Source organism: Meles meles, chromosome 4 (assembly GCF_922984935.1).
Source record: "Meles meles chromosome 4, mMelMel3.1 paternal haplotype, whole genome shotgun sequence".
In the NCBI taxonomy this organism is placed as follows: Eukaryota; Metazoa; Chordata; class Mammalia; order Carnivora; family Mustelidae; genus Meles; species Meles meles.
Genome location: NC_060069.1, coordinates 92,981,531 through 93,008,609, shown reverse-complemented (window position 1 = coordinate 93,008,609; position 27,079 = coordinate 92,981,531). Strand labels below are relative to the sequence as shown.

Below are 27,079 nucleotides of genomic sequence, written 5' to 3'. Positions count from 1 at the left end.
CATGGGTTTCTTGGAGAAAGGTGAAGGATTTTTATCCAGATACGTTGGCCAACTCGACCAGAAGTAAGATCTTTGCAAAAGGAAGAATAGTAAAATTAGAAAAATAGACCAGTCCTTAGGACTGTAAGATTTTTATCATCTGGCATTTAGGAAATGTTAGATTGCCATGAATACACCAAGTTCATTGGACCTTGAGAGATTTCACATTACCTCTTCGTAACACTTAAGTATGGACTATGCAGCCTTTTTTTTTTTTTTTTTTTTTTGAGAAATTTTGTCATGAATTCACTTTACCTTTTTGTGTTGCTTGACAAGCAGGAGCATACAGCTCAGTGACTAAGTGCCTGAAGTCCATCTCTACTGGGCAGCAGGATCTGGGAGATCAACATTATCAAAGGATACTTGTGATCAAAGCTGTACCACATTCTGAAGAGCCAAGCACTCTCTGTTTTGGTTGTGTTTTTATCCAAGTTACTTGCTTCCTGGAGAAAAAAAATAGAAAAAAGTATCAAGTCAATAATCAATATAAAATATTGATTTATGCAGTCAACATTAGTATAGAATATATTTATATATTTTCATTATGAAAATACATGTCAAATCAAATTAAATTTAACCACATTAAAAAAAAAACAACTTTATAGGTTATAGGCATTTTTATCTAAATGGCGAAGCAGCTGCCAAGCAAATTAGCTCATAGATCTTGCCAAGTGGATGAGACTCGTGTGGCCTAATTCAACATTTACTTTTCTTCATAATCCCTATTTTATTAAACAGCTAAGAAATGCCACTTTTTTGACATCAATAAAAGTGATATTTCTGTCAGATCGCTGTTGCATGATTTTTGCTGTTTACTTCTGTTAAATTTGGATGGTATTTATTTATGACTTACCAAAAGGTCAAGTCTAAAGGGATAATAATAGTCCAATAATTGTTAAGCTAGTTTTCATTCATTTTGTTTTTGCTCTCTGCCACAGGCTATGGTTAATTTTTGATATCTTTTGATATCTTTCTCTTTTTAAGAGTTTTGAAATAAATATTCCTTATAGAAAGCCTGTAATAATTAAACGTGTTTTCTATTTTATTTTATTTTTTTTTCCGAAAGAGCTAAAGTGGGAGGGAGGAAGATTAGGAATTAAAAGAGAAAGTATTCGGCCTTGCTGACATCACTGCCCCAGAGCCGCCTGAGTCATCAACCATGGTCAAGCTCACTGTGTTCTTTGACACCATCATGGACGGCAAGCCTTTAAGCCCTGTCTCCTTCAAGTTGTTTGCAGACAAAGTGTCAAGACAGTGGAGAACTTTCATGCTCTGAGCACTGGAGAGAAAGGATGTGGTTATAAAGTTTCCTGCTTTTCCAGGATTTCTGTGCCAATGTGGTGACCTCACACACCATCATGGAACTGGGGGCAGGTCCATCTGTAGGGACAAAGTTTATGATGAGGATTTCATCCTGGAGCACACAGGTCTGGGCATCTTGTCTGTGGCAAATGCTGGACCCAACCCAAACAGTTCCCAGTTTCTCATCTGCATGGCCAGGATGGAGTAGTTGGCTGGTAGGCATGTGGTGTTTGGCAAAGTGAAAGAGGGCATGAATATTGTGGAAGCATGGGAGGGTTTGGATTTAGGAATGGCCAGGCCAGCAAGAAGATCACCATTGCTGACTGTGGACAAATCTAATACATTTGACTTGTGTGTTATCTTAACTACCAGACCATTCTTTCTGTACCTCAAGAGAGCACCAATTCACCCCCATCTGCTCAAATTAGCCTATAATATTTGTGATCTCACTGCAGGCCTATGGTTCCATATTTTCCTTATTCCCCTCCAAGAGCTAGATTGCAGAGTTAAGTTCATGATTATGAAATAAAAACTAAACAACAACAAAAAAGAAGAAGAGAAAGCATTTGATGTGTATTTATGTGAGAGTAGAGGATGAACTGTGAGAAAAAAGGAAAGAAGGTGAAAAATTTGTGACCCTTACAGACAGATGATAATGAGCACTGCAGTGTGGTCAGGAGGAGATCCAGTGGCATTTTTACTTCTTTTGTGTATCCCATTTTGCAAATCAAGAAAGGAGAATTCTAGGCTTCATTCGGTTGTAACTTTCTTCATCATTAAAAGCATTTATATATCTGTACACAGACTTCATTGCTTTGTTTGGGCTCACAGTCTCCATCCCCAAATTGTAACATTTGTTCACAGCCCAGTAACAATGTGAACACTCTCAAGAAATTACCATGTGGAAGACAAGGCAATCTTCTGGCTGCTCCGGAGATAGCCCTTACATGAACCCAGGTGGATTTGCTTTAATTTTATTTTATTTATTTTTTTCCCCATTCCCAGACAATTGCATTGATGGCTAATGATAAAGAGCTCTGTTCTGCTCTCTGAAACACAAGTTATCAGCAGATGCTATAGTTCCAGCCCCCAAAAATGAAATGGAAATACAAAAAAGCATAATGTAAGAAAGCAAAAGTCTGTATCCTTTGTCTAAAATGGCCGAAGTAGAGACTCACAATAAAATTGAAACCCATTCTGGAAGCTCTTCTCATTGGTTGTTTTCAGATCCCTGACTTCAAACCTTGTATAGTTTCCTGAATGGTGTTCCTAGAATGCCACTGTCCTACCTGGTGTTGATGGAAATTTTGTGCTCATCATTCAGGAAACAATGGTTTTGATAGTGTTGGAAAGGTTTCTTAATAACAGGACTTCTCAGAGCCTTTCATTTATAAATGAGCATTGTAAAATTTTTAAGAGGGACCACTGTGGGACATATGTGATCTTTTCATGGATGTTAAGTTTTAACAATCTGTTTTCTGATAGGCCTGAGTACCATGCCTTGTTATCTAGAGTTAGAATTTATTCTTCGTATTAGCCCAAAAAGGAAACCAGAGTGTCAGTTCAATTTCTATCCTTTCCTGAACGTTTCTCTAGCCATTTCTATTCCAACAAAGGCGCCAGGTTTGCAAGATCACAGCCACACACAGTGTTCTCTTTATTATTTTGTAACATCTACAAGTTGTTTCTGCAGGCAGAGATTGTTAGGGGCTCAAGCTGGCAGAATAAAACCGTTCACCCCAAACCAAACAAGTTGGAAAAACTTTGGACCAGCAGTGGGGGACTTGCCTCTCACTCTTTCCTCTTTTTTTTTTTTTTTTTTAAAGAATGAAAAGCTTACAAAATCTTATCCATCAGCAGGCACAGGGAGTTTTTGATAGCCGATAATATCTACCGATGACAAGATAGTCATTGAAGAAAACGGAGAGAAAGTAGTGTAAGCAAATTCATGGTTTGGTTTAGTTGTTTGTTTTTAAGTAACGGTGTGTGGTGGTGAGTTTGGCTGGCAGTCAGGGGTCTGGGGATCCAGGTCCAGTATGCTCTCTGTTCTGCTGAATGACTGTGAGAACGGCAGTCCCCAGCTACTGAATGCTCGTGAATTCCTTGGCAGCATGGTAGTCACAGTCATTAACTTTTTCAGTAATTGCTTTTCAGTTTTCAAAACATTCTAGCAAGGTGGTCATGTTATACCTAGTTTTCAGATGAGGACCTAGAGAGGCTCAGAGAAGGGATGAGAGGAGCCCAAAGTCTCAGGGTAGCAAGCGACAGAGTGGGAATTTGAATGTAAGACTACGGGACTCCAAAGATGAGGCTTTTTTTTCTGTGAGTTATCTCACTTAGTCCTTAAACTCTGGAGAGCACAGGCATTGTATAAGTTACTGGGCTGAAGTTTCTTTGTCTGCAAAACGAATTGAGGAAATTGGAACTAGCTGGACTCCAAGGTCCTAGTTTTATGGAAAACATTGTATTTTTTATTAATGGAAACAACAAAAACAGCTGACACTTCTTGAACACTCACCATGTGCCAGACACTATTTCAAGTGCTTTTCATGTATTAATTCTTCTAATAATTATAAAAATTTGATGAAGTATATTCTATTATTATTCCTATGTGACAGATGAGGAAACTGAGGCACAGAGAGGCTTCCAAGCATGTTTGTGACTCCTCAGCAGCCAAGATTCCTCTCATCTAGATGGGGTCCCAGCATATAAATGGGATAAATGGGGAGCAATCTAACGCAAAGAAACCTCTGAACAGGGAGATGAGGTCAGGATTTTGGGGTGATCTTGTAGGTTGAGACAGAGCAGCTACCTACACCCCAAAACATAATGAAAATTCATGACTGCCACCAGCTCGGTAAAGTGCGATGGCTGTAAAAAGTGTCCCTACAGAAACTCAATGTCTGTGTTAGGAATTTCTCTAGACTCCTGGTTCTGGGTTTCAAGGGTCTTCCAAGGTCTTAGAAGCCTTCTCTGCCCTTCTTTCCCCTTTACAGATCATTTGTGTTTTATTTCCTGAGGGGAATATACCAGAACCCATAAGCACTCGTGAAAGATCTTATACCCTATTTGAGGCAAAACTTTCAGAAATATTTTTTTGACAGCTGATAAGAACAACACATATTACGTAGTACTTCGGAAAAATTTTAACAAAGGTAATCTTTTTTCAAACTTTATTTTATTTGGGACATTGGAGATGTTATTCATTTTACTAGTTTGTAAAGAAACAGACTGAGTTTTAATTAGAATAAAACACAGACCTGTTTTCCCAGGTGAGGGAAATGCCGCTGATGACCCAGCATTGACTTTTCTGCTGATCCTAGATAAAATTTTCAGTGGGTATCTTAAATATCTGTTGGCCCCATTCTGGATCTGTTCATTTATTTCTCTGAAGTTATTGATGACTTAATAACTCGGTTATGAAAGGCCATCAATAAATGAGTAGAAATAAATGAGTTAGTCTACTGTATGCTCCGCTTGTTCACTGGGGGTTGAAGATAAATGTGCCCGGGAAGGCCAGCCTTTGCATTCACCCTGGAACAGGGAAGGTATCTGATGAGGCAGCACAGAGGGCAAGCCTCTGGGAGGGTCCAGATGGGCAGAGGACAGCCGGTAGCTTTAATTTACCTAGATTATTCTGAAGCAGAGATCAACTCACACCCAAGGACAATGGATGGGAGTGATCGTTAGAAGCAGAATATGGAACTTGATGGTATTTTCTTTGTCACTGGCAGTATTTCTTTTCTTTTGAGTTCCTTCATCCCAGAGGGGAAGTGGTGCGCATGTTGGAATACACAGATGATTCAGAAACTGAAAACCAAGATTTGAGTTCTGACTCTACCGTTTACCATTTAATAACAATACACTTATCAACTCTGAGTCTCATGTTGCACACTGTAAATGGGAACTGGAGATTCAAGAACATTGAATCTTAACTTTTATTTGCCCTTGATACTCCTAAGAAGCAGAGTGTTTGATATATGTGCAATTTCTGGTTCCTTTATTAGCTTCTATTTCTGGGAAAAGGTAAAAGTGACTGGGACATTTGATATCTTTTCTTTTTCCTCCCTAAACAAAGGAATAGACCAGCGGTTGGGAAGTGACTGAGCACAGTAGGGAGTGAGTCCTTATCTTTTAAGTGACCCCCCTGGCCCTTAGCACAACCCCAGAGAGGGAGCAATAGGAAAATTAGGAAGGGACTCTTTGTTTTATGCTTATTTGGGAGAAAACAAAAGGCTCAGACCAGAAATCTGTGCAAACCAGACACTGAAGCAAGAAGGGACTGTTTGTTGTATTAACCTTAATGACAAAGAACTAAGAAATGCAAATACACTCCTCTGTCAATATTCAGATGTGGGTCCTCTGGTAAGTGAACTGGATGAACTCTGCTCTAGGATAATCATGTGGGATTGCTCCTCATTTCAGGGGATTCAATGGATTAAGAGAGAGATTTTCCTTTCTATTTCTTGAGGTTTCATATTCAATATTAATGTCAGTGGAAGTTGCACAGAATGATAATAAAGACAAATAATTATCATAACAAACCTGTAGAGCTCCTTATGGGTTCCAGAGCATTTTTTCAAGTGGTATGTGTGAATAGAATTTGATAGCTGTACTTTTGCCCAACCATTTTCCCCACAGTTTGAAATTTATTTATGTAATAATTTAAAGTTTATTGCTTTGATTTTCTCATTTCCAAGGAAAGGACCAGATTCTGTGTCCCTAAAGAGAAAAATTTCTGGATTTTGAAGGAGCATAGTGAAATTGAAGGTCAATAGGAAATTTTTTCAAATTTACATTTTAAAACGTAAATCATTAATTCTTAGCTTCCACATAGAAACTACTTTATACAAATATTCTCACCTTCCCTGGGCTATGATAAATTCATAAATGTTCTCAAGAAGGTACAGTCAGAAAATACATGCTTAGGAAGGAAAAAATGAAGGAGAGAACTAGTCAAGAATGGATAAAACTGTTAAGATGACATGTAGACACAGACAAACTACCAGATGGGCTAAACTCATGGTTTAACTACAAAGAAAAGGTCTGCTCAATTAACTTTTCTATATAGGAGATTCAAGTTAGTCCAGGTGAAAATAAATCATTTAGTTCAGGTAAATATAATATAATATTGCAGTGGTTTAAAAATGTGTATCCATAAATTCTTTGGCACTTTTTGTTTTATAAATGGAGCCTAATTTTCCTTCTTATTCAGTGTGGATTGTACTTAGTGACTCATTTTTAATCAATAGAATGGGGCAGAAGAGACCTTGTGCTATATCCAAGACAAGGTCATAAAAAGGCATGTGGCTTCCTCCTTGCTGTCTGTCTTGGACCAAATGAGAAAAGTCAGTGGCATATTTTGAGGACATTCAAGTGTCTGTATGGAGAGATACATGTGGTGAGGAGCTGAGTCTTTCTGCCAGTCAGAAGTCAGAAGTGCACTGGTGGCCTTTTGCTGACATGGAAGTGGATCCCTCAGCCCCAGTAGAGTTTCCAGATGGCTGTAGTTCTAGCTGACATTCTGACTGCAATTTCATGAGAGACCTTGAGTCATCAACAGCTCAGTTGCTTTCAGACTCCCTACCTATAGGAACTGTGAGATAATAAATGTTTGTTGTTTTGAGCCACTAATTTTGGGGATAATTTGTTATGAATAGAAAGCTAATATGACTACATACTGGAATCCTAAGTTGCAGATGTAAAAGGCATGGGAGTGGGAGTTGGGAAGAGATAATAAGATGATAAGGCACAACTCTTTATAGTTTACAAAGTGTATCCACAAAGGTGGCATATTTGGAATATAGAAAGTATATTCCCCCCTTAAAAGTATATCAAAACTTATCCGAGACCCAGTATACCATGTTATGGATTTCAGATTGATTGCAAGACATAAGATAATGGGCCAGTTTACAGGCAGAAGAAGGTTCACATCATCTCACTATACTTAATTCACAGTATTCTTAATTATACTTTATTTATATCATAATTTAGTTAGTGCATTAACTCCTTTATATCCATGTACACACACACAACACACTCACACTCACAATCACACATCCCAGTGGAAAATGCACCTTGGAATAAGAAGATCCTAACTCATGATGCCCCTAATGACAGTGCCCAAACCACAAACAGCATAACTAAAATAATAGTCTCACTTTGAGGTTTGTGCATTGAATATGTAGTATTATGTATTTGTCTGAAAGCGAACAAAACAAAACAAAATTATGTTTACCCCTATAAAACTACTTCCAAATATGTAATGGTTGACTATCATAGAATAACTGGTTTCATAAATATAGAATTCAGGTATTAGATAACTGGCGGCAAAGGACTGTGATTCTCCAGAGAAGGAAAACGAGTGAGATGAGCTTCTGTTTTCCTTGACTTTCTGCCCAGAGACCCTATTCCAACTGCAGTGCCAGGAGGTAGGGTCCAAGCAGAAAGCAGCAGCCTCGCTGAGTTGAGGAACTAGAGACTGGAGTTTGGGTACTGCTAAAGTGTCTGGAATTTGTTGTTGTTGTTGTCTTGGGAAAGTTCCTTTAACTCTTTGAATTTCAGTTTCATAGTTTTTTTTTTTTTTAAAGATTTTATTTATTTGACAGATAGAGATCACAAGTAGTCAGAGAGGCAAGCAGAGAGAAAGGGAAGCAGGCTCCCTGCTGAGCAGAGAGCCCGCTGTGGGGCTCAATCCCAGGACCCTGGGATCATGACCTGAGCTGAAGGCAGAGGCTTTAACCCACTGAGCCACCCGGGCGCCCCCAGTTTCATAGTTTTTAAAATGGGGTTATAAGAGGCATTTTTATCGGTCAAGGTAAAGAAACATGGTTATGCACATGGCACCTGATATATAAAAACTGCTCATGAAATTGTGGCTGTCATCTTCCGCTTTCTCTTTCTCATGATCATTTCTGCTTTCTAGAACAATGGTAGAATGTATAGGTAAGATAAATATATGGAATTTTTTTCCAAGCAGTAAAGAATTAGTGGGAGGAAATATATTTTTGGATGTATAAAACATAAGCAATGATAGCCAAAATAAAGTTGATATTACAAAGATATTTGCTCTGAAAAAATGCCTTTTACTTTTCTCAAAACACTACTAGTTACAATGCAACATAAAAACCCCTCATCTGGGTCAGGTCAATTTTATAGAGCTTAGTATTCTATTTCTGAAATATCTGTGGAGGTAATATGGAATTTGTATTCTATGAGATCCATTCCAACAGCACAGGGGCCAGTTTGAGAAAATGTTGAAAATCATTAAAACAGAAATATATTCTGTTTTAAACATATTTTTCATTCATTCAAACATATATGAGTATTTAGTCTGTTTCTATAGTTTTTTAATCAGGATACTTGAAAATATTCACAGGGAAAAATTAATTTTTATTTACTGATGAGAGGACCCCACCATCTGTGAATTAGTCTCTTTTCCTCCGGAATCTCCTTATATTTCCAGCTCTTGCAACTCTAGATGACCATGAGTAATAAGTATCAGTTGTGCAGAAGAACAAATCCCTTTATTCTTTCCCAAACAAGCTCTTTCAGGCTTCAAGGGTATTCCAGGTTATGGTTTCCTGGGAATTGGCCAATAAGTCTTTGTTCACCTTACTCACACTCTTCATTTTTTTATAGACACTTCATTGTATTCCTTCTTAGTGCTAATCTTTCTGCAGGAGAAATAGTAATCCTTTTAATCTCCCCCTGCTAAGTTATTGAAGTTGCCCTTCTCTGGACTTTTCTCAGCTCTGCTCTGACTTTCTTGGGCTGCAGTGACCAGAACTGATCCACAGAGGTTACACACAAGCATAAGTGACAACCAAAAACAGAATTTCAATAAAGAAACTATGGGAAGTGCAAAAAAAAAAAAAATGGCAGTTAGCATCCAGAGAGCACATAGAGAAGCATGCATAGTGTTAACAAATAAAAATTATGTTAGAAAAGATGAAAGTTAACCTCATTGTAACAGCAGGCAGAGTAGAGATGAGAGAAAAATGAGTTCTTAAAAAGGGTTAATTCCATTTCTTCCAAGCTCCAAACCTCGAAGAGCTTTAACTTCCACTGCATGCAGAATCAAATCAAATTCATCACCATGGTCAACAATCTGGCCCCTTTCTGTCTCTCCCAGTTCATGTCCATCTGCTCCCATCTTGTTCACCAACCCACAGCCACACTGGCCTTCCTGCTACTCATGGAACACATCATAATAATGTGACTCCATAGCCTTTATCCTTGCAGTAGCCTCTTTCCGGACTACTTCTTTCCTCCAGATCTCACAGGGCTCACTTCTGCCATCAATCAGACTTCTAATCTCAAACACCATTTCCCCAGAGAGGCTGGCCCTGAGGAGGCAATAGCTTCTCTGTTGTTCCTCACCCTCTTACGGGCTCTACTCTTATCGTTACCTGAACGTGTGTAGTTGCTAACCTTTTTTCTTATCAGCGTCCCCACTAGAGTAAAAGCTCTGTGAGGGTGGGAACTTGGAACTGCTAACTGCTGCGTCCTCTTCACACCTAGACTAGTGCCTGACATGGTGGGTTGTATGGATGGATGAACGCATGCATGAATCATACCATTTAAGAGTGGAAGTTCTGGGGGCGCCTGGGTGGCTCAGTGGGTTAAGCCTCTGCCTTCAGCTCAGGTCCTGATCCCAGGGTCCTGGTATTGAGCCCCGCATCAGGCTCTCTGCTCAGCAGGGAGCCTGCTTCCCTTCCTCTCTCTCTGCCTGCCTCTCTGCCTACTTGTGACTTCTCTCTGTGTCAAATAAATAAATAAAATTATTTATTTGACATCTGGTGCTGGAACCAGATTGTCTGGGTTAACATTCCACCTCTTCCCACTATGTATCCTTGGACAAGCTATTTAACTCATTTGTACAGTTTTCTTTTTTTTTTTTTGGTAAAGATTTATTTATTTATTTATTTGACAGACAGAAATCCCAAGTAGGCAGAGAGGCAGGCAGAGAGAGAGCAGGAAGCAGGCTCCCTGCTGAGCAGAGAGCCTGATGCGGGGCTTGATCCTAGGACCCTGGAATCATGACCTGAGCCGAAGGCAGAGGCTTTAACCCACTGAGCCACCCAGGCACCCTTGTACACAGTTTTCTTATATGTAATGTGGGGATAATATCAGAACCCCCTCACAAGTTTATCTCGGAAATTGAGTTAATATAGATAAGGTGCTTAGATGTGTTAAACAATAGTCTGTACTCAACAAATATTAGGATGATCCTGAGAAAAATGGCAAAAAGGGAAAATGAGAAGCAATAGTGTAGGCTTTCTCGGGCAGAAGGAATTTCTATTAAAAGATTAAGGTGAGTATGGGGCTCCAGTGATTCTTAGCTTCTCTGCATTGCTGTGTTTTCAAGGACACAGAATCAATTACAAGGAAAACTTCTGTGGTTGGTGGTGGTGGTGGTGGAGAGTCTCAGAGGTTTTTTGCTTTGTTTGTTTGATTTTGTTCTAAATTTAAGAGACATAAAATCCACAACTGTACTATCTCCCATTTCTTGAAGAAGCATGTTTGCATAGAGTATATATTTAAACTCTAATCACTGTATGTGCATTCTGCTATCTGAATCTTCTGGGTCTGGTACAGCAAGAGTGTAATACCACTCACACTCCAGAGTTCTTACATGATGAAGAGGAAAGTTGTAACTTTGCTAGTTAGTTGTGGCTAGATGTTTATATTTCCAAAGGTTGTTTCACTCTCCACAAAGAGGAGGTTCCTTAAAAAGTATAACAACATGTTTATTATTGATTTTGAGAGTATATGATCAGTAATTGCCATAACTGTAAAATTTTTAGCTTTTGGTAAAAATAGTCTTCTTTTTTTAGAAGTTGACCAGTGTGAAAATCATCTTGTTAACGCAAGCCTGACTTAATAAATGCAAACCGAGTGGAAACATGCAATCCTCCTAAGAATTAGAGTTTATGCTCTTCAGCCCAACAGAACAACAGAAGCTGATAATAAGTGAAGAGCTGTCAGGCAAAATGAGGGCAAAGAAGTTCTTGACACATAGTTCGGAAAGTACCAAAACCAAACCAAATCAAAGCAAAACAAAAAAACTGTCCAGGGGCACCTGGGTGGCTCAGTGGGTTAAAGCCTCTGCCTTCGGCTCGGGTCATGATCCCAGGGTCCTGGGATCGAGCCCCACATTGGGCTCTCTGCTCTGTGGGGAGCCTGCTTCCTCCTCTCTCTCTGCCTGCCTCTCTGCCTACTTGTGATTTCTCTCTGTCAAATAAATAAAATATTTAAAAAAAAAAAAAAACTGTCCAGGTCAGGTGGCAGCCGCACAGACAATGTGGTTTCTTTTTTTTCTAGCTCCATCCCCCTGTTTTCTATACAGACACTGAAGATAAGAATTATTCCAAGGTTTGGAGAAAATTGCTTTCTGAAATGTTAGCTACCTTGGTAGTCAAACATTATTGTGAATAAGAACCCTGCCAGGGCACCTCTTAAAGACAAAATTATTTTTAAGCAGCAGCAGTTCAGTAGGAATGGTGTAATTTATAAGGTTAGTTAGCTAACATTTGTATAAGCTCTTTATGTGCCCTGTACAAGAAGCCCCAAGTGAGAAATTTCTTTTAAAACAGCGGGCTGTGAAGTTTTGTACCACTTGAGGACAGAGTATGATTTTTCCCTCTAATGATAATAAGTTAGCATACGGTTGATTATTTTTTCTTCCTTTCCCCCTTGGCTACCAAATCTTACTTGTGGTTTGACTAAGCAAGAATATAGGACCTTATGACCTTCTCATTCATGATTCTTTTTACTCCTCTGGTTTTGACTTTTTGCTCTGAGTAATATCATTTATTGAATTTTAAAATCTCTTAAAATATTTACTATTATTTTATTATATGTGTAAGCTGCCACAAGTCCTTCATAAGATGAGACAGGTTTGACTAAAGTAATTAAGTTACACAGTTTTCATAAATATATTCTCACTTGATTGTCAACCAACCTGGAGAAGTAGACATTATTATCATTCACATTTTACAGATAGGGAAACTGAGACTCGAAGGCATAAAATATCTGCCCAAGATACAAATACAATGTAGTTTTCTCTGTACCTCATGGCACTATCTCATTTCTCTAACAGAAAAAAACTTTCTACTGGTTTAAGTATCTTTAGGTAGGAGTTATTACTGAATTAACAATGATGTGAATGAGCTGAAATGAGATGTTTAAATTGGAAAAGGAAGGAGTTAGTCCAGTAGGCAATCTTCCCAATAATTATATGTGATTTCAAACATATTAGGCAGCTAGAGAAAGATGAAGAATTTTCTTTGATGAATTTTCTTATTCTATCTCCTTTCTTTTAAAGAAAAATAGAGAACAGAAAAATAGAATTTAGATAAAAGTTTTGCTTGAAGGTAGGAGAATGGATAAGTTGACCTATATGAGATGAAAATGTTTTTCAAAAATCTGCCACCACCAGATCTTGCTAACTACTCATTACAGCCCACTAGGATAAGGAGATGGGCTTTGATCTCCTTTCTGAGGTCACCAAGCTGGCCCCAATCCCAGTGTGCTGGCACCCCTACTGTGCACACTCCTGCAGGTAGGTGTGTTTCCTGGGCTAGGAGTCTGTGAATACAGCACCAGCCTGGCCTTGCAACACATGTTACCAAAAAAAAAAAAAAAAAAAAAAAAAATCAAAGTACAATAAGCCAGGATCATCACCAACTTAATTTTTTTGTCCTTTTTATAGCACAGTCCTTCTTTATGTCTATGTAAACCAGGAAAGTACTTGCATTTTGCCCAGCAGGACTCACCAGCTGTGCCTCACTGATGGCATTTATAGAAAAAAAAAATCACAGAATAAAAGAGACATGGATCTTCTTCCAATCCAGGTATGATCATAACATGAGTCATTAAGCAACATGGCTTATTTATGATATTTTTCTATCATGTCCATCCACTTACAATTTCCACAAAAGGTGCAACATTTCCACACAGTTGTTTGTTTTTAAGTACTGAGTTAAAAACGGCCAATGCAAAATTGTCAATGGCAGATTCTACTGGGATGTCAGCTTCAGAGTTTGGAGAATACACTTGCCATACTCAAGGGAACAGCACATCTTTCCGAACAAATTTCCCCAAGGATTTTCAGATCTCTGCAGATAACGGTTGCTCAACTCAGTTAGGAATGGATCACCTAGACAGTTTCGCTGTGCTTTTGCAAATTTTCAATGTTTCAATATTTCTATACACCTAGACCTGATTAATGAGAAGCCATGTGGGAGAAACAGGTCCATTTGTTGTGTGCCCAACATGCACTGGATATCACTGAATAAATTTTACTGAGATTGTCCAGCTAGCAAGTCCTTGGGCAGGGATTTGAACTCCAGGCTACCTCATTCCACGACCCATGCTCTTGCTTCTACACTGGAGGGTTTCCAGCTTCCTGTTGCCACAGAGAAGGTGCAGGGGCATGCTAATTTTGAGCATTCTAAAGGTGACGCAAAGGTTATTGATACCCTAAATTCCCAGGTATTTTATAGTCATTGGATGTGTTTTCTCAGTGCAGGCAGCCCCCCTTCAGGCTGAGCCCCTTGGCCATGTGCTGGACAAGCATGAAACATTCCATGGAACAGAACATCTCCTATCTCTATACTCTATGAATTGGCCTCTTTGACTTGCCTGGGGTGAGGTGGGCTCCTCCTTCAGATCTTCATCCAGGTCCACACCAACTCTGTTAAGGAAATCAGAAAACTGGTTAAGGGCCTTGCTGCAGAGGAGGCGAGACAGTTTTGTGTGACTGAATGCTTGAGCCAAATATGATACAAATCAGAGGAAAGATTTGGCAGAAAACCATCTTACCTCTCCCCGAATCAAAAGAACCTCAAATGGATTTATGTCGGAATAAGAGCTTGTGCAGCTGGGCCTCAGCACAGCTCATGACACTGCGCACCGACAGCTGTTCCTCACTGCTGTCTCCCGACAAGAGTAGGAGCCTGAGAACTTGGGGTAGGAGCCCTCAAAAAAAAAGACCTCCACTGTCCCAAAAATAGAGATTGCAGAGGAAAGGCCACAGGCTACGCTTGCAGGATTCACTGCCAAACTGCTCTGGGAATGTGGGGGCACGGGCTGGAGCAGGCTCCTGCAGACAGAAAAAGCAGTCCTTGGTCCAGATGCTCACCAAGGCCTCCAGTAAAGACCATCCAGGTTTGTGGGGCCTGAGGCTTAGACAACGTGGGGGGACTCTCTTCAAGAAAATTATTACAAAAATACAATTACAAAGTTAGGTTTGGAAGAGACTCTTAAGAAAGAAAAAATAAGTCACACAACATTTCGTAATTTAAAAATCTGGCAAATGCACCAGACATCACAAAAGCCATAAAATAAATAATATTCAAATTAATTAACTGCTGGACGCACTTCTAAAGTAACTTTCTCCTCTGTAAGTTTTGCCTGCCTACTTTGATACTTGCTTTATATGGCCATGATTTTGTACAAGAGAGAATAGGAAGATGAGGTAATCTTTTCTCCAGCAAGATTGATCAAAGTTATGGATAACTGGGAGACACTAAAGTGTGCCTCCTTCTTAGACATGCTGGCTGGGTGCGGTGCTCCTACAGGTTAACGCCCCGCAGACACAAGGATCCCGGTAAACTTCATGTCACTCAGTTTCCATAAACAAAGCACAGTGTGCTTATCTGCATATAGAGGGCATCACTGAATGCATTCCTGGTTTCTGCTCTGATGGGGCACCCGTGAGAATGGAATCCTGCACTTGGAATTTTACACCTCTCATGACTGGAAGAATTTTCCACAGACTAGCTTTAGGCTCAGGACATTAGAAGCCTGGTTTTTCTACCACTACTCACAGATTTCTGAAGCCTGGTGCCCTACGTCATATTCATTTTTTATTCAGACTTGTGGCACTATTGTTGTAAGACATTCCAGCCCTGGGATGGCCAGCCGGGACCTGCCCATGCCCAGAAGTGACTGGGGACCACACACACACATCCTACGAAATATAAAGTGAATGCATTCCCAATTCGGCTTCCCCTTAGTCGGACCCCCAAATGCCCACTCCAGGGCCAACTGACCAGAGGAGAGGTAGGACTGAGGGCAAATGGTAGTGGAAAGAAACAGTCATCAAACCCAACTGTGGTTAAAATCTATTCCTCTTGCAAATCTTGCAAAAACACAGGACCATGGGATCACAATGCTGGGTCTCTTCCCACGGACTCAAAAGCGCCAGAGCAATTGAGGGGCTTGGAGCTTGAATTTCTTCTGCTCCAGAGAGTGGGCCTCTGCCTGTTGTGGGGACAGGATGGGGGAACTGTGGGAGCAGCTCCGGGGGACTGACACCTGGCTCAAGTTCACCCAGAGCCTTTCCTGCGAAGGCCACAATTCCCAGAGTTTCCTTCAACTCCCTCCTGTAAATATGCCTTTAGTCCGCCTGCTTGCAGTTCTGTTCTCCAGGGGGAGGAGGGCAAGGCAGGGTAGGAAGCCACCAGTCCGCAGATGGGTTAGCATGTGAAAGGAAAGCAGTGCCCTGACAGTTTGTTTAAAATACCCCTGATACTTCAAAAATCAGTGTCTTCTGGGCATGAATAGCCTCTTCTTTCTAACCCAGGGGGTGAAATGGGTAGATATTTATTGTATGTGGAACTGAGAAGAACCTCTGGTGGGGACTAACATTTGATCTTCTTAGAGTAGAAAGAGCTATTTGATCTGTTTGAAGTCAGGGAAGAGAAGGAAGGGGAAAGGATGGAGGGAGGGAGAGGGGTCAGGGAGGAGAGCAAAGGAGGGGTGAGGAAAGAGACAAAGAGAGAGCAGAGAGTCACCCTGTGGCCTAATGGATTAGGCATTGGCCTCCCGAAGCCAGAAGGGAGGAAGGAGGCAGTACAGGGAGAAGGGTGGGGAAGGGAGAGAGAAGTCCAGGAAGAGAGGAGCAGGTGAAGGGTCACTGAGATTGGAGGGCTAGAGGAGGAGAGAGGGAGGAGAGGAGGAGGGGTGGGGGAGAAAGAGTAGAGGAGAGTTAAAGCCTGGAGTCCCTTGGTGGGTCCAGGCAGTGACACTGCGGTGCAGAGGGCCTGGAGCCCAGCCTCCACCAGTGTGGAGACACCCCAGCCCCCTCTCTCCTGACTCTGGGCCATGTTCAAGGTTCTGCTGTGGCTGATGTGGCTGATGCTGGGAGCCTAGGAGCCCTTATTTCTGGGTAAGCCCAGATCCCCCTTCTTCTGCTCCCCTCCCCAGAGGGCTCCTTGGCACCTGTGTAGGCTGTGAGTGGAACTGAAGTTCCCATTGCCACTTCTGTTTAGGGCCTTTTTCAGGTTCCCTGTCTAGAATACCAGGGAGAACAGAAACTGAATTTTCCAAGCAACCCAGCATTTAAGGTTTGAGGCAGTACTGAGGTTTTCCACGAAACTTTGAGATTTCCTTTCCAGCAGCAATCAAAGCAGACCTTTCTAGTTTCAATTATTCCAGCAGCCAGATGGAGCTGAGGAATTACGGCAGTGGATTAAGTTCTTCAGTTTTATGTGGGACTCAGCAAAGGGTACCTCAGAGGCCTAAAAAAGGATGCTCTACCGGGAGCAAGAACACCTCCTCCCTCCTCCCACTTCATGGAAGCTTAGGGTCTGCTCCTGGGACCAGGCCCATAGCCTTTCTTGGCCTCGAGCAGATGAAGCATCTCAAGTGGCTTGAGGAAAGAGAAACTCCATATAAGTCATTTCTGTTCTGGGGCAGCTGGGTGAGCAAAACAGACATGGTTCCCGCCCTCCCAGAGCACGCAGTTTGGCAGATCGAATTAGAAAAACCTAAAAAATTTACGATCATTTCCATGCTACGAAGGAAAAGCACATAAGAACAATGCTTTCTTTCTCTTGTGATTTTAGCTTCTTTGGATGAAAATCTTGCTGAATTATATTCCCTAGCTCCCAGCTTCCTTAAACAGAGAGTGGTGGGGATACTTGGATCTTAACTAGAGGTCTCGGCGTCGCCACTGACCAGATTAATCCAACACTCGCAGTGTTACAATGATGTCTACGCTCTATATGAGCCTCTTTATGCCCACATTAAATGGTCCCTGGCTACTATTCTTTCTCTTTTTAAAGTTCTTATATCTGCCAGTTGGATTGTCCGGATTTCCTGCCTACAACAATGTTGGCAGACTGTCTCTGTGCTCCCTCCTACTTTTTTATTTAGTACAGGACTGATTACCTGATAGTCAAATTTAATGCCTTTTTTCAAGTTTATAATACACACATATACACATACACAACAAAACAATAAAACTGAAATGTTACAGAAGGGCTTACAAGTAAAACACTGGTATTCTCGGCCCCACTCTCTGCCCTACTTCCCCACGCCAGCTCCCCGTGGGCTCTGGGGGATAGAGTCTACCTTGTCTCTATTGTGATACACAAACTGATATAAGCACACACGGCACATTCACACAGCATCCCCAGGGTTGAGCAGGTCAGTCACAGTGTGAAAGTGACATTCTGTGAGGGTTGACCTTGAATCCACTCACTTTTAGTTATAAGAAATCATTTACACACCATGGGTTTCGAGAGATTAACGGAAAGAAGACACGACATTCCACAGCTTGTGGTGCCTAGTGTGTTTACAGCAGCGCCCCGGTGAGAGGTCACCGGTGTATATCGGATGGAATCCAGCCTCCTTAGGTGACATCCAATGCTCCTTAGAACCCTTCCCGTGGCTTTAAGCCACCCTTTCTGCTCATCTGATCTGGACAAAATGCCCCAGGGTTGTTAACTGGGCCTGTCCTTATTTCTGAGACCTACTACCCAATACAATCCCAGAGCTGTAGCCTTACCCAGATCTGCCAATATTTCTCTCTTTGACCGAATCCCCTCCCTCCAAACTCCAGCATGGTCACCACTGAGTATGTCTGAGGAACTACCTCCTTTCCTGAACTTTCTGCTACTGTCCCTCCCCTTCTGATCACCACCATGGACCGTTCATCTTATTGCCCTACCTTGGTTCAGATTCCCCAACACGTAATGTTTTCACTGACTTAGACTGGGCATAGTTGTGTACCACCATCTCTGTTCTCTGTTCCCAGACCTGACTCCATGGCACCTGTGATCGCCGGGCTCTGGCTACGGCAACTCTGGCCCAGCCTATGTTTGCCAGTCTGGTTATATACAGCTGTGCAGGCCAAGCCAGTGCACTTCATGATTTACCAGCCCCAGCTGGAATCCCAGCACTCACAACTACCCTGTGGTTGTTGAAGCTTCAGGGAAACCCAGCTCTTAAGAGCCTCTCGCTGCTGTGTGAGCTGCGTCACTCACTGTGCTCCGTTCTCCTCATTAGGACAATGACGATAGTAACAGAACATGCTCTCCACGGTTGTGGTGAATTTTACATGAGAAAATACTTATAAAAGTGGTAGCTTAGGACCTGGTACCCAGTAAGCTCTCCGAAAATGTTAGTAGCTATTGCCCATGTTAAGATTTTTATTATTATCAAGACACAAAAAAGATCACTGGGGGCAGTGCTTACTGCCATGCTCACTGCTCACTCAGTTCAAGATCAGCCCTCCTAGTCCCCAGTTCTGCAACAGAGGACCCTTGACTGTATTGGATTACCTACGGCTAAGCCTTGTCAGTGGCAGGGGCACGTCAGGGATTTCAGAGTGAAATATCATTTCTATCTAAAGAGGGCCAAACTTCCCAGACTGGAGTGTATTTCAAATTTCCTGGTAGACTGGTGGAGTAAGAGGGCAATGGAGAAGGAAAGGAAGGTGTCTGGAGAGCGAGGGGAAGAGAGGGTGTGGGTAGAGCGGAGCAGAAGGGGAGCAGGGAGAAACAGGTGGAAAGGAAACACTGCGTGATTATAGAGAAGGTGCTGGTGGTGGTTAAATGATGGGAAAGATGTGAGCGGCTTCAGGAAAGGGAGGCTGGGGCTGGATGGATGAACACTGGCACAGCTCCCAAAACATTTAAAAAGATATAGAGAAATAAAGAACCAGTACGAGATGAAAAAGCAACTAAAAAGACTAGTTAAACTTTTATACCATGTTTTGCATTCCTGATGTACCTTTTAATTTTAAGCAAGTGGAGTGCTGCCTCTACGGTATTCAAATGAAAATGAAAGTGAGCTTCTCACATATTCCCAGCTGTGCTCTCAAACATCTCACTCCGGGTTCTTCATTTACAATGAGCATCCAGCTCCATTTGCAGAGCAAAACTCATCTCCGTGCTACCATAATGCATCTCCCCTCCTATCGCGCCTCCATTCTTTAGTGAGTTTTATTAGACATATTGAAATCTCAGGATGCTTCCATATCCAATCATGGTCAAAAAGAATGCTCCAAAGGTGGGTTTTTCTTCCAGGGAAAGCAAGGTGAGAACTAACAAAAGGCTCACTTTTCCCATTAGAGTCAACAAAATCCATTCTGATCCTTATCACTTAGCACCTCAAGAAAGGCAGTGAAATATTACTAGGGCTCAGTCTTATTGTGTGAATCCCAATAGTCCTAGGTGCAATTTTACTTCTTTTGAGCCGCTTGCTGACAAGGGCTGGGTGGTGGGGGAGGAAAAACCATTTTCTCTAAGACTTGTGTTAAGTGTGAAAAATGACACTTTCAGTAAGGGAAAAGTGACTGGATATCAAGCATATACATACAGCAGGACAACGGAGGAGTGTGCAAGACACCCTCAGAGGTTTGGGGTCTATCGTGTCGCTATGAGAACATCACCCGGGAGCCCAAACCTGTTACTTCACTACCCCCATCCCATATCACTCGAGTAAATATTAATGGAGCATGTGCATGACCAAAGTTAAACTAATTAATCATTCAAACATTTTAAATCTTTTTTGGAGGAAATAAGAAAATGAACTAAACTCAATGAAAAAATTCTCCTCAGTTCATTTCGCTATTTCAATGCAGCAAAATAGTTAAGAGCTGGGACCATGGTGCCAGGCTGTGTGAGTTCAAATCTCATTTCTATCATTTACTGGATTTGTAACTTTGAGACAAATTACTCAGCCTTTCTAAACCTCCATTTTCTCAGTAATGAGTGGAGATAAGTATATATCTACATTATGGACTAATATAAGGATAAAATAAGTTTATACATATAAAGTGTGTAAAATATTGGCTGCCACCTACAAAACTCTCACAAAACATTTGCTGACGTTCTTATTGTTGTTATTGTTCTTATAAAAAATTTGCTGACATTCTTATAATGTTCTTATAAAACATTTGCTGACGTTCTTATTGTTGTTCTTGTTGTTGTTATTATTATTAGGAGAAATTGAGTGTGCCTGGGTGGTTCAGTTGGTTAAGTGTCTGCCTTTGGCACAGGTCATGATCCCAGGGTCCTGGAATCAAATCCCACATTGGACTCCCTGCAGAGCAGGGAGTCTGCTTCTCCCTCTCCCTCTACCCCTTCCCCTGGCTCATGCTCTCTTTCTCTCAAATAAATAAATAAGATCTTTAAAAAGAGGGGAAAAAAGGAAAAAAATCGGTGTATCCTCCATTGAATGGTGAATATAATATAGGTTAAAGCCAAGAGTAGATTCTTTTATAAATTACATATGCTAGGATGTAAAGGTCAATGACACGATTCCTGTCCTCAATGGCCCAAGACCTAATAGGGAGACAAACACTGGAAACAAAGAGCTAGGGTATGGCGAGATAAATATTGCACACAGTTATTTGAACACATCAACCAAGGTGGGCTGTAGAGAGGTTGGGTACATTTCACAGAGGAGCAGTGTATTGTAAAGTGACTGTTGTGTAATGCCCGACATTAAGCTTTTGTTTGCTGAAGCATCCATTTCAAAAATACGTCCATCTTGAATAAACATACTACCAGTTGTATGACACAGTTACCAGTTCAACAACCAGACAAGGAATTAAGCTGTTCCATTCATAGTTTCCTCTTTTAAAAAGCCGTCAGTAACCTAGATAACTGACCACTCTGGTGATCCCAGTTCTGATTCCCCATGCCCTAATTCCTGCTCCTATGCTTTACATTAGTCGCTCAACAGTGAACAAGTGAAAACCTACGTATTCCACCTTGGACACTAATGAAGGCAGAACCCTAGGTCCACGCTCTTTCTATTTTTCTATGCGCAACCTTGCTAAGTTGCCTGAAGCATGCCAGGACGTGTGAGTAATAAATCTTACTCCTTCGAAGTTCCCTGATGGCTTTTGCTGAAGTGTGGGCATCTTGTAATCATGATGAAAACCACAAAGCCTGGTCCAGCCACACCACTGGCCCTGCTGGGGAAAATATCTGTGGGATCTCTCTATGAGTAATACAATCAGATGTGTGTCTCAGGCATTCCTAACCCACAGCATCACTATAGACAGGCTTGGACCAATGCAACAGCGTTACTTAAACAGTTAAACTTAAACAGTTAAGTTTAATGGTAAGTGAAAAGGAATTTGGGAGAGGGCACTCCAGGCTGAAGGTACAGCATGGGCAAAGGCATAGAAGTTGAAAAGTACCAAGAAGGTTTAAGACATGGTAAATAATGTTGTGTGGCTAGACTGTGAAGGTTATGCATGATGAGGTGGGCAGACTTATTTTGGGTGAGGTCAGAAAGTAATTTGAGGATAAATTATAAAGGTCCTTAAATGTTATTATGCTTAAGAGAAGTGTTTTGTTTTGCTTTTTTTTTTGTTTGTTTGTTTCTTACAGGCAATAGGGGTTGAAATAATAAGATTCATGTTCTAGAAAAATCACTGATGGCAAAATTGTGATATTAAGAAACTGGAAGCATGAAGGTCATTTAGTAGACTACTGTGATAGTCTACCCAAGGGCCCATTGGAGTCTACAGGAAGACAGAGGTGGTAGAGAAGAAATGGATCTGACACCGCCTTGGAAGGGTGGTGGTGATGCACGACAGACTGTGACGTGAAGGAGAGGAAAGTTCTGAAATGTTTCTGAATTTCCACTCAGGACCAGAACCATTTACCCCTGCCATTAACCATATTATAGGAGAAGTATGTGTGGGAATTTTCCCTGAGGTATGCATCCTGTTAGAAAGATGAAACTTGCTCAGGGTTAGTAGGTCTGAGCAGATTTATTTTGAGGGAAGCAAGGTTAGCTCTATACATTCTTCTTTTATCCATGTTATTTTATTTTACTTCTTTTCAGTGTTCCAGCATTCATTGTTTATACATTCTTATCAGCTCAAGAAAAATAGCCTCTTCTCCTCTGGAGTTTTGGCTCTTTGCTATCTGAAGTGGAGCTTGAGACCAAATGGTAAAGTCCAAGGAATAAGGGAGGTATAATGGATGTTTCAAGGTCAAGGTCAGTGGACTGGGAATGTTAATGGAAGCTAGAGAAGGGTGTGTCATGTTTGGCATTAGAAGACAGTTTGGGAATCTTATTTACAGAGAGGTTGGTAGGAAAGAGGTTCAGGAGAGTTATTTATTATAACCTTGGAAAGAGATGAACATTTTCTGAAAGAAGGTTGTGGCAATAGATGTAGAAAATTTTCGTTTGGATTAATATGCAGTATGCGGGACAGAGCCACATGGAAGATAGTCAGCTGTCATCAATGTGGGCTCAGTATGAGGAAAAATAACAGTCTTTCCCCCATTTCTTGCTTGCTTTCAGGCAAAGGATGAGGGATTGTATCAGACGTGACAGTGAGTCTGTTGGTCAGCAACTGGATAGATGATTTTACACTTCTGTCGGAAGACTGGCTTTAGAGCATAAAGGTTAATGGGTACTGAGAGGCAACTCTGATTTTAAATTTGGGAAGTGAGATGACATATGTGCTGTGAAGCGAAGAAAGAACAGGAAGTTCCACAATTGGGGGTCAGGAAGCATGCGATATGACTGCAAACCCCACAGAAGAGTAAGATACACGTCTGGGGATGCTGCTGAGAGCAGGGCTGCCATTCTGGGTCTCCACAAGTGCATGGACACACTGTCATCTGCTGGTTTCCTGAATGCTCTCCCAGACATGTCTGATTACCAGACTGAAATTGGCTGGATCACGGGTCCATGTGTCATTCCTGTCCTTGTATCCAGAGGCTGCCCACAGGACATTTTTTTTTTTTTTCCTCTCCCAGAGATTATGGGCGGGACACTACCAGGCTGACTAGAGTAAAGAAGGGTCTTATATCTAAATTTTCGCTGACACAGTTTACTGAAAATACCAGCTAACAATTCATAAGAGGCATATAGCATAATCGTCAGGGGTTAGATACCCTAAACAGCTAGTCCCATCATGTACTTGTGTGACTGCAGGCAAGAAGCTGTGCCTCAGTTTCCTTTTCCATAAAATGGAATATGAATAGTAACTATGCCAGGGGTGTCTATGGGATAATGCACTTAAAGGGCTCAGCACAGGGCTTTACCTCGCAAGTGTTTAGAGGTGGTAGCTGCTCTTCTTTCTTAGGCGGTTGTTGATGTTGTCTTTGTTATGTAGGCCTCCTGAATAAAGACTTAGCTGTGACTATCTCCAGTATACAAGTTCTGTTTTAGGGGCACCCGGGTGGCTTCGTCAGTTAAGTGTCTGACCCTTGGTTTCAGCACAGGTCATGATCTCAAGTTGTGGGATCGAGCCCTCCATCAGGCTCCACACTCAGTGTGGAGTCCGCTTGAGATTCTTTTCCTCCCCACCTTTGCCTCTGCCCTGGCTTGCACACATGCTCACACTCTCTCTCTCCCTCTTTCTCTCTCGTAAATAAATAAATAAATGAGTCAATAAATGAATGAAATCTTGAAAAGAAAAAGAGCTATGTTTTATCCTTCCACACCTGATCTTAAAGAAGGTGTTCCTTGTGATCCCGGCTGCACTGAACGCTTATTCACAGTGCAAAGACTGATTAGAGTAGGTGTGCTCTGGATGTGTGCATGAGCTGTGAGGCCAGTGTTTATAACGTCTGACAATTTAGAAATACATTTGGGAACATATAAGTAGGCTGAAAACATTATGTTCTTTGAAAAATAAACACCAATAAACAAGTACATGTCACAGACACAGATACAGACCTACATCCTGTTTTTTAAGTTTGGCAAGACTTTCTCTGAATTTGGAGTACTTAGTTCTGCCAGGATGTAAGCTAATTTCAGGCTGTAGATAACAGTCTATCAGAAACTGGATTGAGACTGAATACTCAGACTAATTTGTTTTGACTTAAGCCACGAGCACACAAACATCCTTTAGTGGGAAGATAGATGCAATAGCTTATGAAGTTATGTGGGCTTTCTTCCCTGAGGCTGCACTCAGGGTGCCCTCCCTGGGCAATTAGGGATTTATTAGAGCCAAGTGCACATTCCCCAGAAAAGCTGTCCTTTCAGGTGGATGAGATTGTTTAAATTCTAGTGTGTTTCCATGTGGGGCATCTTCTCCATGTCAAAGTGAAGATGTTCTATGAGAGAGTAACGAGACATTTTATGACTGAATATAAGGTTGTTGTAGTAGTCTGCTTTCTATGCTGATGTGAAACTAAAAGTGGTTGAAAATAAATCCCAGACTGTCAGAGCTCTGAATGAGAAGTGGAAAACTTAAAACCTGGAAACTATTGTGGTTACTTCACAGTCAAACAGGCTCAAATGACACCAACAGAAGTGCATCTCCTTCTCTCACTCCAAACCATCCCAAGCTATTAAGAACTCCAGGTGTAACTGTGGCCTATTCCCAGTTCTCCATTAAAGACCATGCTTGGTGTACAATGTGGATCTGAGATGCCATTTCAGGGCAAGTCTTTACACTGCTATTCTTTGATGTGCTCGGACTTCAGTGGGAAGGCGTTTGGATGGGAATGTGTTCTTTGGATAAGAGGAACATATTATCTCCATGAGAAATCATCTACAGAAATCAAGAATGAACTCTGACAATGAAGGGATATGTACTTCTGACAATAGAACACACATTTAGGCAAGCATGAAATTTTCTATGCAGCCATGCAGGAGAAAAGGTGACTCAGCTAAAGTAAATGATGACCAGCAGACATTTATGTGGGTGATGGCCTGGAAGTAATCCCAAGAGAAGAACAACAAAACTTTGCAAAACTGATGGGTGTTTACCTACAGCACAAGTGATGAGAAAAGTGCAGTTTTAATGGTTGGCTCTGAACTCTTCATCCCAAAGCAACTTGACTTGTTAGGCGGGCAGGTGATTTCAAGATGTTTTGAGAAGGCTACCTCCCCAAATCATGACCTTCTATAATATCTAGTGTCTAAATTTCCTTAGCATGAGCTAAAGCTCTTCATTCCTCATTGAAGACTAGACCTAAAGGCAAAAACTTGGGAGAGGTAATATTCAGTCTTATATACACACAAGGTAGAAGTGGATCAAATTTATTACCGAGAATGGAAAGAGGTGAGGACAAAATCCCAATGGCAGAAGGACACTAATGTTTTAAGAGAGGGCACTGAAGTAGGGCAGGCAGAGGGTAAAAAGGCAGTCGGAGATGTAAAATTATAACAGTAGCAGCTAACATATACTTAGGGCATATAGAGTGTTAGAGCTTGCACTAGGTAATATTCATATATTATCTAAAGAATATGGAATTTGGGAAGGAGATCTGAAGTTACCTTTGTAACACTATACATTTTAGTAATGAAAAATAAAAAAGAGAGATTTAGAATCCATTTCTGTAAATCAGCCATTAAAAAGCACTTGCAACAATTATTATGCAATAATTTCTCACCTGTAAATCATTTGCTTCTGGCTCTCTATAACCCAAATCCTATAGATGGCAGATAATTATTGACACTGTATACTTAAAACATGAAAAAGAAGATTGTTTCATCAACACTAATAAATTACTAAAATATAAATTAAAACAGCTTTAGGATAAATAATGATTGCCCAAACCATTATTTCAGTCCAATTTGCAAGTAGACTGTTCTCTATTAACCTTTATAAACAACTGCAACCTTATTCTCCTTTGGGGTGCTTACAACTTTAGAAGGCTATGTGATGCTATTAATAATTAGTATCCAATTTTGTGATATACACCTGTTAACTTTTTCAATAAAAACACTCTTTGCGGGGCGCCTGGGTGGCTCAGTGGGTTAAAGCCTCTGCCTTCGGCTCAGGTCATGACCCCAGGGTCCTGGGATCGAGCCCCGCATCAGGCTTTCTGCTGAGTGGGGAGCCTGCTTCCCTTCCTTTCTCTCTGCCTGCCTCTCTGCCTACTTGTGATCTCTGTCAAATAAATAAATAAAATCTTAAAAAAAAAACCAACACTCTTTGCTTATTCCCAGAGAAGTTAAATCAGAAATATTGGTCTTAATATGACATTATCTTGGTTTTTGCTAAAAACGAATAAATATCTTAATTTTAAAAGGGAAATTGACAGGTAGAGATAATGGGTAAGCCAGGAAGCTGCTATTGCATGACTCATCAAAAGAGAAGAAAATAAATTTAGTTTCTTGCTGAGAGGAATTAAAGTAAGTCACTAGAAAAATAATGTTTTTCTCTGACCAAACCAGCTGCTATTATGATGAGGTTCAGGCACAGGCTTGCATTTAGGACTGTGTTAAAATGAAATTAAATGTTTAAGCTTCAAAAAGTAAAAGAGTTCATGGTTACTACTAGAATTACATTGAAAAACTGCACTCTGATTTCACAATTAAAGGGTTAAAATCAGGGATATGAGGCAAGAATTAATGAAAATGCCATGGGGAAGAAATTGTCTTAAGAGCAGATGAAAAAGAGGAAGATGAAAGTCCTGGGTAAAAATCTGCCATAAAACAGGTTTTCAAATTACCACAAAGATTGCAGAAAGTGCACAGCATGGGAACAGAATTAGCATCAATTTGGCAG

General features: G+C 41.0%; 1 protein-coding gene and 1 pseudogene across 1 annotated transcript in view; one reads left to right on the top strand and one right to left on the bottom strand.

The window, feature by feature from the left end:
• The window catches only part of SLC9A9 (solute carrier family 9 member A9), a 540,987-nt gene that overhangs the window by 99,330 nt on the left and 414,578 nt on the right, over positions 1-27,079 (bottom strand). The window contains exons 13-14 of the mRNA XM_046003499.1: positions 13,990-14,041; positions 403-482 (exon numbers count right to left, since the gene is read on the bottom strand). Of these exons, the coding sequence (XP_045859455.1) occupies positions 403-482; positions 13,990-14,041 (132 nt within the window). The remainder of the gene's footprint in view (positions 1-402; positions 483-13,989; positions 14,042-27,079) is intronic.
• Positions 1,196-1,680, top strand: LOC123940582 (annotated as a pseudogene).